Source organism: Oncorhynchus masou, chromosome 33 (assembly GCF_036934945.1).
Source record: "Oncorhynchus masou masou isolate Uvic2021 chromosome 33, UVic_Omas_1.1, whole genome shotgun sequence".
Lineage (NCBI taxonomy): Eukaryota > Metazoa > Chordata > Actinopteri > Salmoniformes > Salmonidae > Oncorhynchus > Oncorhynchus masou.
The window spans coordinates 43,201,518-43,218,978 of NC_088244.1; the positions used below are offsets into that span (position 1 = coordinate 43,201,518).

General features: G+C 43.1%; 1 protein-coding gene across 1 annotated transcript in view; it reads left to right on the forward strand.

Moving 5' to 3' along the window:
* LOC135527385 (1-phosphatidylinositol 4,5-bisphosphate phosphodiesterase eta-2-like) overlaps positions 1 to 17,461 on the forward strand; it is a 206,188-nt gene that overhangs the window by 160,753 nt on the left and 27,974 nt on the right. Inside the window, exons 8-13 of the mRNA XM_064955900.1 lie at positions 85 to 288; positions 675 to 795; positions 2,258 to 2,429; positions 4,942 to 5,049; positions 9,512 to 9,667; positions 10,519 to 10,617. Coding sequence (XP_064811972.1) covers positions 85 to 288; positions 675 to 795; positions 2,258 to 2,429; positions 4,942 to 5,049; positions 9,512 to 9,667; positions 10,519 to 10,617 — 860 coding nt within the window. The remainder of the gene's footprint in view (positions 1 to 84; positions 289 to 674; positions 796 to 2,257; positions 2,430 to 4,941; positions 5,050 to 9,511; positions 9,668 to 10,518; positions 10,618 to 17,461) is intronic.

Consider the following 17,461-nt stretch of genomic DNA (forward strand, 5'->3'; position numbering starts at 1 on the left):
ACTTGCTTGTCCAATAAGGATCGTTCATGTTCATTTTCAGTTGCAAAATGTTGTAAAAAAATGTTCTTTTTGTGTGTGACCCAGGTTTCACCAGCTACATGCGCAGCCCGGCGGGGGACATCTTCAACCCGGAGCACTACGAGGTGACCCAAGACATGTCGCAGCCGCTCTGCAACTACTTCATCGCCTCGTCCCACAACACCTACCTGATGGGCGACCAGCTCATGTCCCAGTCCCGCGTCGACATGTACGCCTGGGTGCTGCAGGCCGGCTGCCGCTGCGTGGAGGGTCAGTGAGAGACGCCGTTCACTCCCTCATGAGCACACACGCAGACACCCAAACATTTGTGCGTAAAGAAACACATGCACCCAAATACATGTTTGCCAGAAAGCATGTACCCGTGCACATATACACACGCAGGTTACATACAGTGTTACAAATATTCACTATGTCTATCATCACAGTCAGTGACTGTAATGGGTCCCTAGTAAGTTATACAGTGTTAGAAATATTCACTATGTCGATCATCACAGTCAGTGACTGTAATGGGTCCCTAGTAAGTAACAGAGCATGGTTAATGTAGTAACCCAGGGCTATTAACTGTCTGAGTGCCCTTCCCTTCTCATGGTCGCTCCTCTCATTCGCCCCTTTCTTCTTATTCCCCTCCACTGAAGTGGACTGCTGGGACGGGCAGGACGGAGAGCCCATCGTGCACCACGGCTACACGCTCACCTCCAAGATCCTCTTCAAAGACGTCATCGAGACCATCAACAAGTACGCCTTTTTGAAAAACGAGTAAGTGTGTCGCTGCTTTGATTTTCATCTCTTTCTTCTCCTTTTGTTCTCCTCTTCTCCTTTTATAGATACTTCAGCTCGTTTCCCAGGCACATGGAAAATGAGGTTCTGAGACATTCGCTCGCACATCATCTCAATTCACAACTCTCCCTTATGCCGTGTCGTTCATCCTGAGCCTATATAGGAGAATGCGTGGGAATGAGACGTTGAATTCAATTGCCGCCAGTATGGTGTTTCATGAGATAGGGGTCTGATGAGAGCTTTTTGTCATGCACGCAATAGTGAGCCGAACAACATTGTGCGTTTATGCTAATGGTTGCAGTATGGCATTCAGATGTAGTCTTCTTTACCGTAGGGTATGTAATGCATTAGATACATCAATGAACAAGGCTCATGGTTAAAAACATTTATTTTTACTGAATTATTATAGTCATGTATAAATCACAAACTATTAAAGATAATTATCTCTTAATATTCCTTAAAACAAATAGGTGGTTCTCAGTGACTCAGTCTATTTCATTTAGTTGTTTTTCTTGAACAAAGCAAGCGTACAAATTGATGCTCCGCTAGAATGAAATCTATCAGACTACACAACGAATCCCTGGGATCATAGTTGAAAGGCACTGCCAGACGATGTAGTGTTTTGAGTAGTACCCATAGCAATTGCAGTCTAACCCACACACATGTTTTTGAGGACAGAACAGGGAACGTCGGCGACCATCATGTCTTGGGTTATGATGGGCTGTGTTGTGTGCCTTAGTAGACAGAGAAATGCAGGCTTGACACTCCTACAGGCTTACTGGAACAAGCGAGTGTTTCTATATGACCTGCTTTCTCACACACACACACACACACACGCACACGCACACGCACGCACACGCACACACACGCACAGTGCTACTGTAGGTGATAATCGGCGGCAGGGTAGTCTAGTGGTTAGAGTGTTGGACTAGTAACCGAAAGGTTGCAAGTTCAAATCCCCGAGCTGACAAGCTGTCGTTCTGCCCCTGAACAGGCAGTTAACCCACTGTTCCTAGGCCGTCATTGAAAATAAGAATTTGTTCTTAACTGACTTGCCTAGTTAAATAAAGGTAAATAAAAAATCCCATCAAGATGCGCGTGAGTCTGCATGCATATTTGGGTGATCTTTAGTGCAAGACTATTTGTACATAATTGTTTGAACAGCAAGGAATGTATTCAACTTCAGAGAATGTTGTAATTTTCTGAGGCACTTCAAAATCACATTTCAGAGGGTTGAAGGTGATGACATTGGACTGAAACTCTAGTGACAAATTGAAAACCCATGTCTGAGTCATCAACTGTCTGAGTAGTGATAACCCAGTGCCAAGGCTGTACCATAGATGTCTGACACGATATAGATTGATGGCTTTATCTCTGGCTGTACCCGAGTCTTTGTCCTCCAGTCTCAGATGTTGTGATAACCCATGTCTGTCCCTGTCAGCTACCCAGTGATCCTGTCCATAGAGAACCACTGCAGCGTCCCCCAGCAGAAGAAGATGGCCCAGTACCTGGTGGAGGTGATGGGAGACAAGCTGGACCTCTCGGCCGTCAAGGCAGACGAACAGGGCCACCTGCCCTCCCCAGACACCCTCAAAGGGAAGATCCTCGTCAAGGTAAACACTTTGCATTCGCATATTCACACACGACCAGACACACACACAGAAGTATTATTCTTAGCAGCCAGCCATAGTCCAGGGGTCTTTCCACCATCGGTCCCAGAGAGGAGATCTACTGGGTGTTCAGGCTTGTGTTTCTTTCTCAGCAGTTATACACCTGATACAGCGAATTGTGGATCTGCGGACTATTGAAATAGAATCCTTGATTGGAACCCTTGTCACATTACAGAAAGGGAGGAATATTGCCAAAAGCAATACATCATATTAGAAACAAGCAAATTCATTTCTAAAAAAGGTGAGGCGCCCGAGTTCCTTCCTTCTCGCTACATAAATGGAGTTGGAAATTGTTCAACCTGTAGCTGACTTCAGGCACATCAGGCTGCTATGGGTCAATGGGCACTCCTAGCGCTAGTTACCACACTGTTCTAAATACAGCCTCAACTCCACACGTCTTCCCCAGACAGACAGCTTAAGAATCACTCTGATTTGGCCCTAGTGGGTCTTCGGAAGTCGTCCTCTCCTTCATGCCCTCTGACCTTGAAAGGACGTGACTGGCCAAATCTATATGGCTGACAGCTATCCAGCTTTTTTCTTTTCATTATCACTAAAGAAAGGAGACGACGAGAGGAAACCTTTTAAGAGTGTTAAGACACATGCATGTCTGCAACGAACTGAGTTGCCTCCATCAACTCCACATTAGCAGCCAAGACAGAACAGCCAGTTTTGAAGTTAAGGAGGGTTTATTGATGCCAGGTGCTTTAGTGGAAGAAGGCCCAGTACCAAGGCCTGGTTGGCATTCACACCACACTGCCATGTGGCAGCTGTCCAGTAGAGCTGCGTGTGATTGTACTATAACATCCCTCCTACATGATCGTTTGGACCTGGCTGAGGGGATGGATTTTCTCATTTGATTGTGGATCATTATAGTTTTGTCTGTGTTTCAATTAACTGTCAATAGTGTGTGTGTGTGTGTGTGTGTGTGTGTGTGTGTGTGTGTGTGTGTGTGTGTGTGTGTGTGTGTGTGTGTGTGTGTGTGTGTGTGTGTGTGTGTGTGTGTGTGTGTGCGCGTGTGTGCGGCTCCAAAAGAGACCACTTCTTATGATGGTTCTAAAACATTGCATACCAGAAGCACACTAGGATGTTTAACACAGCACTTAAAGGAACCCCCCCCCCCGAATGATTTAATCATATCGGCTGGACTTCTGTATATTGAAAGGTAAATGTCCGGAATACTTGATTGCTGACATGCAAAACATTTTGGAACTATATCAACAATGGACTAAAGAAACAAATACCAAAAGTCTTTGGGTGGAATTACATTTACATTACATTTAAGTCATTTGGCAGACGCTCTTATCCAGAGCGACTTACAAATTGGTGAATTCACCGAATTGGCCTTTAACTCATTCCACTCCACTCACAACGTGCACACTGCTTGCAAAACTGTCCGATGACACTCAATGCAGCCGTAGCTTCTTTATTGATTTTCGACCAATCCTGAAGCCAGAACAGAATCCACGCGGCTCTCCATTGAATAATATAATATCACAGCCTCGGACCTAGTTATTGACCATGATTGCTGCTGAGAAAATCAAACAAACATCCCCTCGTTGAACCTTGGAAAACCGGCGACCGGCAAGATGGAGACCAATCCTTCACTGCTGCATCGATCCCTGACATATTTACCCCTCTACCCCTCATGTCCCTCTCGTAGAGTGTAAGGCTGCTACTCAGCAGGGCCGTTTGTGTCATTCAATCAAACCGTTACTGGTTAACAGCATGTTTAGAAGGTGTCATTTTACAGGACAAATAGAAATGTATCATGTAGAATAGACATTCTTCTTTGTCAAGGAGAATAGGCATTTGTGTCAGCTTTATGTATGATATTTCTATCTACAACATGACACCATTCTGAACACTACCCCCAGATATACTGGTATGGGAACAGTCCTAGTGGCTGCTGTAGCTGTTACGGCTGGTACACCTTTAGCACTGAGGAAGAAAGCCTATTGGTTTAGATTGGGGAAATATAGTGCAAAAAGCTACATCCTTTACTACACACCATGTTAATAGCACTCAGCACCTCTGAGCAATAACAACCCATTTAGTGTTTACACTGAATTAGACAGTATTATGTTATCTAGTTCAACAAAAATGTAAAATTCAAACCCGAACTGACCCACACACTGGCATACAGATGAAAAGGTCCTAGAATGGAGTACAGGTCAGTTTGTTTACCCATCTCAAATGGTTCAGGTAGAGTATTGAGGAGGGTTACATGATTCTACACCTGGCCTAAGGGTAACTTCTACCCAGAAACTCATGAAATGGTGCTACTTGGTGCTACTTCATTAGAGCATGCAATCGAAAAACACTTTGCAAAGAAGTATGAACATGTGCGATTCTTATTGATCCTATTCAGGTATTCCATCCCTCATACAGAATGTTTTTGTTCTGTTTGGTGCCTAATAAATATGACCCACATATTAACGCCACTTTTGTTCGCCAGGGCAAGAAGCTCCCGCCGAACATCGACGAGGACAATGAGGAGGGCGACGTGACGGATGAAGACAGCGCTGACGAGATGGAGGACGACTGCAAACTGATGAACGGAGATGTAAGGACCCCGCCCCTCCTCCTCCTCCTCCTCCTCCTCCTCCTCCCTCCATTTACCCATTTGAATCCCTCCATCTCTGCGGTTGATCTATTCTATATTAAAAATAATACAGTATATTTTGGTCTGTATTGTATATTGTATTGTATATTTTGCTGGATGTTGTTTGTTCCTAATTAGAGTCTAGAAACAACCCAAGTATGTTTGTCGCTGTTATTATTGTATCATTATCTGTGCTGGTAAATGTGCGTTCGTGATTGTGGGAATGCATGTTTATGTCAGGGATAAGATTTCCGTTCCTGTTTGTACTTGATGAATGATGTCCCAACTAAGCATTCGCCCGTGTCCGTTGTGGCCCCCTCCTCATGTCTCGTCTTCTCTGTCGTAAAGCTCTTTTGTTCCCTCTGTGTACCTATCTCTCGCTCTATCTTTTCATTGTCGTCCATGCATTCTGAAGTGGAATGTACTATAAAACGCGGTCCTTCTCAGACTTCTTTAAACATCACCCCGCCCCAATCATATCCTATTTAACACACATATGTGCACACTACACCTGTGACTCTGCTGTCCAATGCCAGTGCCGAGGTATTTATGAAACCATCGAAATAGAATCGTTAGAATGGACATGGGAATTCTATTTTTGTATGAAACCTTAGTCAAAGTGAAAAGCTTTACCATGACCAATGGTGTAATCTTTAGGATACGTCCCAATTTCTCTCAATGGTTGCTTCTCCTTTCCCTCCTCACTGATATGACAAGATAGTTGTCGTTAAGCCCATTACAGTTGGTGGTCCTGAAGGTGTGATAAATAGCATGTGTATTATGTGGATGGAAACAATTGAAGACTGCTTGGATAATGTAGCTATTGGCTATGTACATCTGTTTTGATTTTTAAAAAAGGACTAAACTTGCTAGTTACTTGTATCTCAGGACATTGTCTATGTACATGTTGAGACCGATGACAGGAGTTTGTTTGTGGTATAACTCTCCCATCTAGTGGTAGAAGCATGCAAGTGGTTTCAGGTCCAACTTCCATAGTGCTCTCTTTTGACACTATACATTGAGGATACAGAACATTTCCATGACATAGACTGACCAGGTGAAAGCTATGATCCCTTATTGATGTCACTTAAATTAGTGTAGACCAGGTAATTCCAAACTGGGGTACGCGTAATGCCATCGGGGGTACGCGTAATGCCGTCGGGAGCATGGCCAAATAAAAATGTGGTTGACATTTATTTTTTATTTTCAAACAGTCCATTTATATTTTCCAACGGGGCTATACATTTGGGTGAGGTTTTTTTTCTCACCTGAGTAGCCTCATTTCACTGCCAAAAATGAAAATTCAACCATCTAGTGTTCAGCGAAATAACAACACAATGTCAACTACAGGTAGCCAACTAATGAACATCCAATCACATTAACCGTTACTCTCTCGCGGGTTCACTCTTGTGCAGACATTTAGAAACGAAACATGACACTTTGAAAAACAAGCCACAGGAGTTTTTTGAGCGACAATATAGACGACTTTCGAGTAGTAAGACGTATAAAAACAACAAGTACAGTTAATAAGAAGGGGCTAGAAGCGTCTTATATGGTGAACTACCGAGGGGCAAGGACAGGCAAGCTCCATACTATTGTTGTGGACTTAATTCTTCCTGCTGACGTGGATATGGCTGGGAAAATGCTGGGGGAAAAGGCCCCAAAACACTATACAAACAATGCCTTCATCAAGCAACACGGTTCCACGACGCATCAGTCGAAACAATTACTGCTTCGCATACAAGCTGGATGAGTCAACAGACGTGGCACAGTTCCTGGTATATGTCCGTTATGTTTATGGGGGAGGGGTCAATTAAGAAAGGCATCCTCTTCTGTAAACCACTGTAAACCAGGACAACAGGAGAGGATCCTTTTAAAGCACTGGACAGCTTTGTGACATCATATGGACTTTGGTGTTCAAGATGTGTTGGTATTTGTCCTGTGGCCGCAAAAGCCATGACAGCGAGGTATAGTGGAGTGGTAACGTGAGTGCAAGCAGTTGCTCCCGACGCCATTTGGGTACACTGCAGCATCCACCGAGAGGCTCTTGCTGCCAAGGGAATGCCTGACAGCTTGAAAGATATTTTGGACCCCACAGTGAAAATGGTTAACTTTGTTAAAGCAAGGCCCCTGAACTCTCGTGTATTTTCTGCAGTGATATGTAACACTTGTACAACATACAGAAGTGCGCTGGTTATTAAGGGGCAAAGTATTGACACATTTTTTGGAATTGAGAGACAAGCTTAAAGTTTTCTTTACTGACCATAATTTTCACTTGTCTGACCACTTATATGATGAAGAGTTTTTCACACGACTGGCCTATCTGGGTGATGTATTTTCTCGCCTGAATGATATCTTATATCTTTATGTTTGAAGCCTGAAATGTGGCAAAGGTCGCAAAGTTTAAGGGGGCCGAATACTTTCGCAAGGCACTGTATATATATAGTTTCTCACTGGCCTATTCTCGCCTGAATGTTCTGAATCTAGGACTCTCTGTGCGGGACAAATTTGAGGCTACGATTAAGAAGTTGGAGCTCTTCTCTGTCTGGATTAACAAGGACAACACAGGTCTTTCCATCATTGTATGTTTTTTTGTGTGCAAACTAACTCAAGCTTATGGACAACGTCAAATGTGATATAGTGAAGCACCTGAGTGAGCTGAGTGCGCAATTACGCAGGTACTTTCCTGAAATGGATGACACAAACAACTGGATTCCTTATTCTTTTCATGCCCTGCCTCCAGTCCACTTACTGATATCTGAACAAGAGAGCCTCATCGAAATTGCAACAAGCTGTTCTGTGAAAATGTAATTAAATCAGAAGCCACTACCAGATTTCTGGATTGGGCTACGCTCAGAGTTTCTTGCCTTGGGAAATCGCGCTGTTAAGACACTGATACCCTTTTCAACCACGTACCTATGTGAGTGTGGATTCTCGGGCCCTCAATAGCATGAAAACTAAATACAGGCACAGACTGTGTGTGGAAAACGATTTAAGACTGAGAGTCTCTCCAATACAACCCAACATTGCAGAGTTATGTTCATCCTTTCAAGCACACCCTTTTCATTAACTTGTTTTGAGTTAATCACATTTTTTGATGATCAAATCAAGTTGTATATGTAAGATGGCTAAATAAAGAGCAAAATTATTGATTATTATTATTTGTGCCCTGGTCCTATAAGAGCTCTTTGCCACTTCCCACAAGCCGAGTTTGACAAAAACTTGCATTCATTCTTGTGTTAAATACATGTATCATATAGTGTGTGTGACAGGCTTACAATGATGATAAAAAACAACATTTGTGAGCTGATCCTAGTGCTAGATGGGGTACGCAGCTGGAGGATGAATGTTTGAAGGGGTACAGGACTATAAAACATTTGGGAACCACTGGATGAAGGAGAGGACACAGGTTAAAGAAGGATTTTAAGCCTTGAGACATGGATTGTGTATGTGTGCCGTTCAGAAGGTGAATGTGCAAAACAACAGTTTTGTGCGCCGGTTTGTGTCAAGAACTGCAACGCTGCTGGGTTTTTCACACTCATCAGTTTCCCGTGTGTATCAAGAATGGTCCATCACCCAAAGGACATCCAGCCAACACAATTGTGGGAAGCATTGGAGTCTACATGGGCCAGCATCCCTGTGGAACGCTTTCAACATCTTGCAGAGTCTATCCCCCGACGAATTGAGTCTGTTCTGAGGGCAAATGTGAGGGGGGATGGAACTCAATATTAGGAAGGTGTTCCTAATGTTTTGTATACTAAGTGTACATTAAATTACAATGAACAATATTACACAATGCCTAAGGATTGCACACAAATTAGTTTGAATCCAATATGCATGTTGTCAGTGCTCATAGAATTGTTTCTTTACTCTTTATCAAATAGTACACATCAGTACATTACAATATTGCAGATTGTTATATAAAACTAATCTCATATTCAACCAATGAAATATTATATGCTTATATGCTGAAATATTCTGTGGTTTTAAATGGCACCCTGTTTCCTATAGTGCTCTAATTTTGTCCTGAGTCTTTAGGCATAACATCATGAGGTTTTTCCACATAAAAGAATAAACAAAAATGTTTTTCTACAGTACTGTCCTTATTGTCTTTTCTCTGACATATTGCATGACCATTGACCAACCATTTATTTTGTAAATCAGAACAAAATGAAAATATCTTTCTTTGTTGCAATATATGGTTGTACTTAGACCCTGTAATTCTCTCTCGCCCCCCCTTTCTTCACCTTCCTCCTCCTCTCTCTCTCTCTCTGTCTCTGTCTCTCTGTCTCTATGTCTCTCTGTCTCTCTGTCTGTCTCTCTCTGTCTCTCTGTCTCTGTCTCTCTCTGTCTCTCTCTCTCTCTCTGTCTCTCTCTCTCCCCTTTACCCTCACTCTTTCACCCCCATCCCTCCCCCTCCCAGACATCCATGACCAGGAAGCAGGTCGAGAACGTGGCTAAGAAGAAGCTGGACAACCTGCTGAAGGAGTCTAAGATCCGCGACCGGGAGGACCCAGACAGCTTCACCATCGCCACCCTGTCCCCCACGGGGAAGCCCACCGATCAGTCAGCCTCCAAGGTAACAACCACTGCTCTGTAGACTAGAACTGGGTTCATATTCTATACTTTGAGTGTTTGCTTTAACCTGCCTGGACTTTTCTATTGGTTCCATTGCAACAGGCATGCTCAATCAAGCACAGATCCAGAATTTAAAATGATTTCAAATAGTATTTGAACCCCCAGGTCTGTTGTAGACAGTGAAGAAATGTAGGCTACCGCACGCACACCCAACGGGGGTGTGAGTGGAGTGAAGAAGAGAGCCTCTGCACACTTATTCTGTCAGGGTTGTACTACCACTGTAAGTAATATAAAGGGACATTTCGTTAAGTACCACTGCAAGCCGGAGAAGCAACACTTATAGAACACTTATATAAGTATTCAGGGATGCCCATTATTAGTAGAATGTTTCATTAGCATTGTAATTGAGCCCTTTCTCTCTTGCTCTCCTAATCATGATAAACATTAAGTAGTGTGGCCTAGCAGCAGCGGAGGGCTATGGCTGATTGAGGAGGCAATGCCTCCTACCCAGGGTGCCTAATGCAAGCAACAGTACACACATATACTCACATGCATGCATGCATTCAAGCAACCACACACGCATACACACACATACACACACACACACACACACACACATCAAGCGCAAATCAATTTCAATAAGGACATTAGCATTCGAATTAGTCTCTAGGCATTGCTTATGTGAAGACAATAAACATGGTGAAGAAAATAGGTGTGTGTGTGTGTCTTCATAAATGTTTTAGAAAGCCTCTACAAATGTATCACTTTGGAACTGGACAGGTGTCTTTGTGGCAACAAAATGTTTAAAGGAGGTGCTGAATTGTGTGTGTTTGTGTGCTCCTTCTCTTCCAGGGCAAAGGTGATGATGATGCTGACACAGGGGACGAAGCCAACCCCAGCACCAACAAGCGTCTAGGCAGGAGCTTCATGGGAAGTTTCTCCAAACGCAAGGTGGGCTTCATTCGCCACCCCACCTCCTCTTCCTCACTCTCTCCTCTCCTGTCCACCTTCCAGGTCATCTTTCTTGGGTCATGTTCAGTAGGCCATAACGTAGTGAAATGTTTTGATTCAACATAGTGTTACAGTACTGATGGAAAACACTTTGGAGGTGCTACCGTACCAACTGAGCTTGTCTTATAAGAATGCACATTTTTGTTTCTTCCATTAAGAAGCATTTTGAAACGTTTCTGTTTTGTACCTGCTTAACACGACCCTGGTCTCCACTCCTCTCCTTAATTCCTGTTGTTATCTCAACATGATTGAATTTACCACTCTTCTCATTCCATTTCCTTAGTCTTTTGAGGAATGTCAAGTCAGTATCATGTTCCATTTAAAACATGTCCATTTAGATCCATGGCTGTTTGAAATCACACCCTACACCCTATATCACGGGTCGGTAACAGGCGGCCCGCAGGTCAAAACTGGAACAGAAGAAAAAAATTGTTTTGAGCCCCCCAAAGTTTTTAGTAAAAAAAAATATTGACACTGAGTGTACAAAACATTAGAAACAGCTTCCTAATTTTGAGTTGCACCCCCTTTTCCCCTCAGAACAGCCTCAATCTGTCAGGGCATGGACTACAAGGTGTTGAAAGCGTTCCATAGGTATGCTGGCCCATGTTGACTCCAATGCCTCCCACAGTTGTGGCAAGTTAGCTGCATGTCCTTTGGGCTGTGGACCATTCTTGGTACACACAAGAAACTGTTGAGCGTGAAAAACCCAGCAGTGTTGCAGTTCTTGACACATCCAAACCGGCGCGCCTGGCACCTACTACCATACCCTGTTCAAAGGCACTTAAACCTTTTGTCTTGCCCATTCACCCTCTGAATGGCACACATACACAATCCATGTCTGAATTGTCTCAAGGCTTAACAATTCTTCTTTACCTTGTCTCCTCCCCTTCATCTACACTGATTTGAAATGGTCAGTCTATGTCATGGAAAGAACAGGTGTTCCAAATGTTTTGCATACTCAGTGTGTATATTAGTTTGGGTTAAAAAAAATACTGTGAAATCATAAGGAATTCAGATTTTTTTAATTTCGGAAATATGTTCCCTTGAATAAAAAATAAATTTGTTTGTGTGTCAATGTAATCTAGGTATGAAATCTGTATTTTCAAATACCATTTTTGGGGGGGCTTAGTTGGGGTCAATTTGATGTGTACAAATTATTATAATCATGTTCCGGCCCCGCGACCCTCCGCTCTGACAAAAATCAGCCCACGGCTAATTCTACCCCTGCTCTTTGTAGTCCAGATTTTTTGTGGAAGTACAATACTTTTGTAGTAGGGATAGGATGCAATTTCAGACACAATTAGGTGGTGGGCCAAAGCCGAAAAACTTGAAGTTGATCGATCCCCGCTGAGGGAGGAGTTAGATTTTTTTTTGTATATAACAGTAAAACATTATTTTGATGACTATAATATTTGTTGGCACCGTAAATTCTTGCAAATCTTCTCAGAGAAACTATATTTCAACACTGTCTGCTCAGGTAAATTTGCTGAAGTGCTGAACTTGGAACTAGATGTAAACACAGCCTCTTGTGAAAATGCGAGCTGTTGTCTAAGGAAGAGATAATATACCTAACTCCCAAATACTGAAATAAGATAACTGTTTTCAAGTGCACTTGAAATATGCAGCATGCAATATGAAATTGTCTTGATCGTATGAAGAGGTAACGCCGTTGACCATTTAGCCAATTTATTGAAATCTAGCCTATGTTAGTTTGACTAGCCTAGCCAGCTACTGTGAATGTACATTTGTGTATCATTAGCCATCTCTCTGTCAGTAAATTCACAATCATGTTTTGACGTGATTATACACTGAGTGTACAAAACATTAGGAACACCTGCTCTTTCCATGACATAGACTGACCAGGTGAATCCAGCAGAAAGCTATGATCCCTTATTGATGGCACTTATTAAATCAATGTAGATGAAAGGGGGAGACAGGTTTGAGGTTAAATAACGATTTTTAAGCCTTGAGAAAATTCATGATTCAGGGACTGTGTATGTGTGCCATTCATAGGGTAAATGGGCAAGACAAAATATTTAAGTTGCTTTGAACGGGGTATGGTAGTCCGTGCCAGTCGCACCGGTTTGAGTGTGTCAAGAACTGCAACAGTTCTGGGGTTTTCACGCTCAACAGTTTCCTGTCTGTATCAAGAATGGTCCACCACCCAAAGGACATCCAGCCAACTTGAGACAACTGTGGGAAGCACTGGAGTCAACGTGGACCAGCATCCCTGTGGAACGCTTTCGACTCCTTGTAGAGCCCATGCCCCGATGAATTGAGGCTGTTCTGAGGGCAAAAGGGGGTGCAACTCAATATTAACAAGGCGTTCCTAATGTTTGGTACACTCACTGTATGTCTCATTTCATGTAACTAGCCGCAGGCTTAAATAAACATTCAATCATGTAGAAAGAAAGATGTGTGTCATGTATGCTAGAATAGAGGTTTCAAAACCACAGCTGCATCTGCATATTAGCCAATACGTGGGACATAGCCTACACATATAGCTTACCTTGCAATACAATGTTCTCCACAAACAGTTGTTCAATGTGCTCTGCAATAAGATAACCAGAGTTGTAAACCAGATCCACTCTCAAATGGCAAGCTACCCAATACCATGGCAGGAATGCATAATATTGGAAAATAAGGTATGGAGGCTGTGGGATTATACAAAAAGCAGCTGGGAAGTTCACGTTTGAGTTTCAAATACTACATGCTGGTTTAAATGATTCACTTTTCTAGGACCTAAAGGCTGACGGTGCCAAAACCTTGCCACGCCATTCATTATTCTACAAACTCTGAGTCTGAGCGTCAGACGTGTTTTCCAAATGGACGTCTCATATATATATACATTCCATCAAAAAACACCATCACAAATAGTGTTTCACCATTCATTGAGTACGGAGACAAATCGCAAAGGTGTCTCAGGCAGTATTTGAAGTATCTATATAGTGTCAGCTGCAGTACCAATCAATGTACATCAAGTACTGTGGAGGGCGCAATCTTACAACGCTGCAGTCCAGGAATGAGAGCTTTACCATCTATGCCAAAAGCCTGAGCCTCTGATGGTGACTATAGAACTGTCATCAACAGATACTTCAGAATTCTTTCCAGGAGCCTTTGTTTGCCGCTCAGGCCCATGGAAAGGATCCCACCGTGGTCACCAATGTAGCCGACCGATGTAGATGGAGACCAGTGCTTTAGCACAGAGTTTCCCAACTCCAGTCCTTACATAATACCTGTGTATTCCAGAGACGAGAGCTCTACCATCTATGGCAAAATCCTGGGCTCCTGACGGGGGCAATATCATTCTCCCCACTGCATCTTACAATAGTAAAATAATCTGTCACCTGAGGATCGGACCCTTTTAAAAAAATATATATTTCGCCTAAAATGACATACTCAAATCTAACTGCCTGTTGCTCAGGTCCTGTAGCAAGAATATGCATATTCTTGATACCATTTGAAAGGAAACACTTTGAAGTTTGTGGAAATGTGAAATTAATGTAGGAGAATATAACACATTAAATCTGGTAAAAGATAATACAAAGAAAAAAACATGAGTTTGTAATAATTGTTTTACATTGTTTTTATAGTCTTATACAAGAGAAAGGTCAATGTATGATTTAAGAATATAGGTGCAATTTAGGTTTTGTCCACTAGATGGCAGCAGTGTATGTGAACGTTTCAGACGGATCAAATCAAATGACATGTTATTTGTCACATGTGCCGAATACAACAGGTGTAGGTAGACCTTACTGTGAAATGCTTACTAACAAGCCCTTAACCAACAATGCTGTTTTTAGAAAATACCTAAAATAGTAAGCAATAAGAATAACAAATTATTAAAGAGCAACAGTAAAATAATAGCTGAGCTATATACAGGGGGTACCGGTACAGAGTCAATGTGCGGGGGCACCGGTGTTGAGGTAATGGAGGTAATATATACATGTAGGTAGAGTTATTAAAGTGACTATGCATAGATAATAACAGAGAGTAGCAGCAGCGTAGAAGAGGGGGTGGGGCAATGCAAATAGTCTGGGTAGCCATTTGATTAGATGTTCAGGAGTCTAATAGCTTGGGGGTAGAATCTGTTTAGAAGCCTCTTGTACCTAGGGCCTTCCTCTGACACCGCCTGGTATTGAGGTCCTGGATGGCAGGAAGCTTGGCCCCAGTGATGTACTGGGCCGTATGCACTACTCTCTGTTGTGCTTTGCGGTCTAAGGCCGAGCAATTGCCATACCAAGCGGTGATGCAACCTGTCAGGATGCTCTTGATGGCACAGCTGTAAAACCTTTTGAGGATCTGAGGACCCATGCCAAATCAAGTCTCCTGAGTGGGAATAGGATTTGTTGTGCCCTCTTCACGACTGTCTTGGTGTGCTTGGACCCTGTTCGTTTGTTGGTGATGTGGATGCCTAGGAACTTGAAGCTCTCAACCTGCTCCACTATAGCCCTGTCGATGAGAATGGGGGAGTGCTCGTTCTTCTTTTTCCTGTAGTCCACAATCATCTCCTTTGTCTTGATCACGTTGAGGGAGAGGTTGTTGTTCTTGCACCACATGGTCCAGGTCTCTGACCTCCTCCCTATAGGCTGTCTCATCGTTGTCGGTGATTAGGCCAACCACTGTTGGGTCATTGACAAACTTAATGATTGCTTTGGAGTCGTGCCTGGCCATGCAGTCGTGAGTGAACAGGGAGTACAGGAGGGGACTGAGTACGCACCCCTGAGGGGCCCACGTGTTGAGGATCAGCATAGCAGATGTGTTGTTACCTACCCTTACCACCTGGGGGCGGCCCGTCAGGATGTCCAGGATCCAGTTACACAGGGAGGTGTTTAGTCCCAGGGTCCTTAGCTTATTGATGAGCCTTGAGGGCACTATGGTGTTGAACGCTGAGCTGTAGTCAATGAATAGTATTCAGTGCAATAGAGTTTGCATCATCTGTCGATCTGTTGGGGCGATATGCAAATTGGAGTGGGTCTAGGGTTTCCAGGATAATGATGGTGATGTGAGCCATCGCATCCCCGCCTTTCAAAGCATTTCATAGCTACAGATGTGAGCGTTACGGGTTGGTAGTCATTTAGGCAGGTTACCTTGGTGTTCTTGGCACAGGGACTATGGTGGTCTACTTGAAACATGTTGGTATTACAGACTCAGACAGAGAGAGGTTGAAAATGTCAGTGAAGACACTTGCCAGTTGGTCAGCGCATGCTCGGAGTACACTGGCCCTGCGGCCTTGTGAATGTTGACTTGTTTAAAGGTGTTGCTCACATCGGCTGCGGAGAGCGTGATCACACTGTCTGGTAGCCTCTGGTAGACTTGTGTCACTGGGCAGCTCTCGGCTGTGTTTCCATTTGTAGTCTGTAATAGTTTGCAAGCGTCAGAGCCAGTGTAGTACGATTCAATCTTAGTCCTGTATTGACACTTTGCCTGTTTGATGGTTTGTCGGAGGACATAGCGGGATTTCTTATAAGCTTCCAGGTTAGAGTCCCGCTCTTTGAAAGCGGCAGCTCTACCCTTTAGCTCAGTGCGAATATTGCCTGTAATCCATGTCTTCTGGTTGGGGTATGTGTGTACAGTCACTGTGGGGATGACATCATTGATGCACTTTTTGATGAAGCTAGTGACTGATGTGGTGTACTCCTCAATGCCATCCGAGGAATCACGGAACATGTTCCAGTCTGTGCTAGCCAAACAGTCCTGTAGACTGTTTTTTTTAAATCCAAGGAATCATTGCATTTCTGTTCAAAATGTTGTATCAAGACTGTCCAAATGTGCCTAATTCGTTTATGAATACATTTTAAAGTTCATAACTGTGCACTCTCCTCAAACAATAGCATGGTATTCTTTCATTGTAATACCTACTGTAAATTGGACAGTGCAGTTAGATTAACAAGAATTTAAGATTTCTGCCTATATCAGATATGTCTATGTCCTGGGAAATGTTCTTGTTGCTTTCAACCTCATGCTAATCACATTAGCCTACGTTAGCTCAACCGTCTTACGTGGGGGACGGGGACGTCAATCCTGTATTAAACTGATTCTACATTAGTCTTCGAGATGCTCAAACAAGCATGTGTATCTTCAACTCTATAGTGCACTACACTGTGCAAGACAAAACCCCCAACGAATAGACAACAGGCAGATGCATACCTGGTCCCAATGTCTAAATGGTGACGGCAGGGCTAGTTCAAACTGCAGTAGTGTGGTTCTCCTCACAGGTGAGAGAATCAGCCCATGCTTGGTGAACAGCACTTGGTTGATCTCTGGGAGCTGGACACAGGAGAGCTGAATAGATTATGTGAGACAAAAGTGAAAGACAAACAAATAAATCATCACAGCAAAGGAATGGAGTTTGCGAGCTATAATATGAATAGATATGCACATCTGATCGTCTGAGGCAGGGTGCTCTGCAATCATCCTACTCCAACTATTGACAGGGATATGTGGCATTTCTTATTTGTTAGTATGAATGAAATGAGTGGGTCCTGCCTTGATGACTGTATTAGAGTTACACTACTTGTCCTACAGATTTATGTCGTCTTAAATTGTTACTTGGAATAAACTAATAGCTAAATGACATGCTAGCTAGCAACATATCTACTTGTTGTAACTAGCTAGCCAACTAGCAAGATAACTAACTACATTACTTGTTAAGTTGATGTGATTCAATTTTGAGTCATTTTGATGGTATCACATTTCTATAACTAAGTAGTCAGATTATAAATAAAAAAGATTTAGACCCGCCCGTGCACGGTTTTCGGCGTACTACCTTCAGATGACAGAG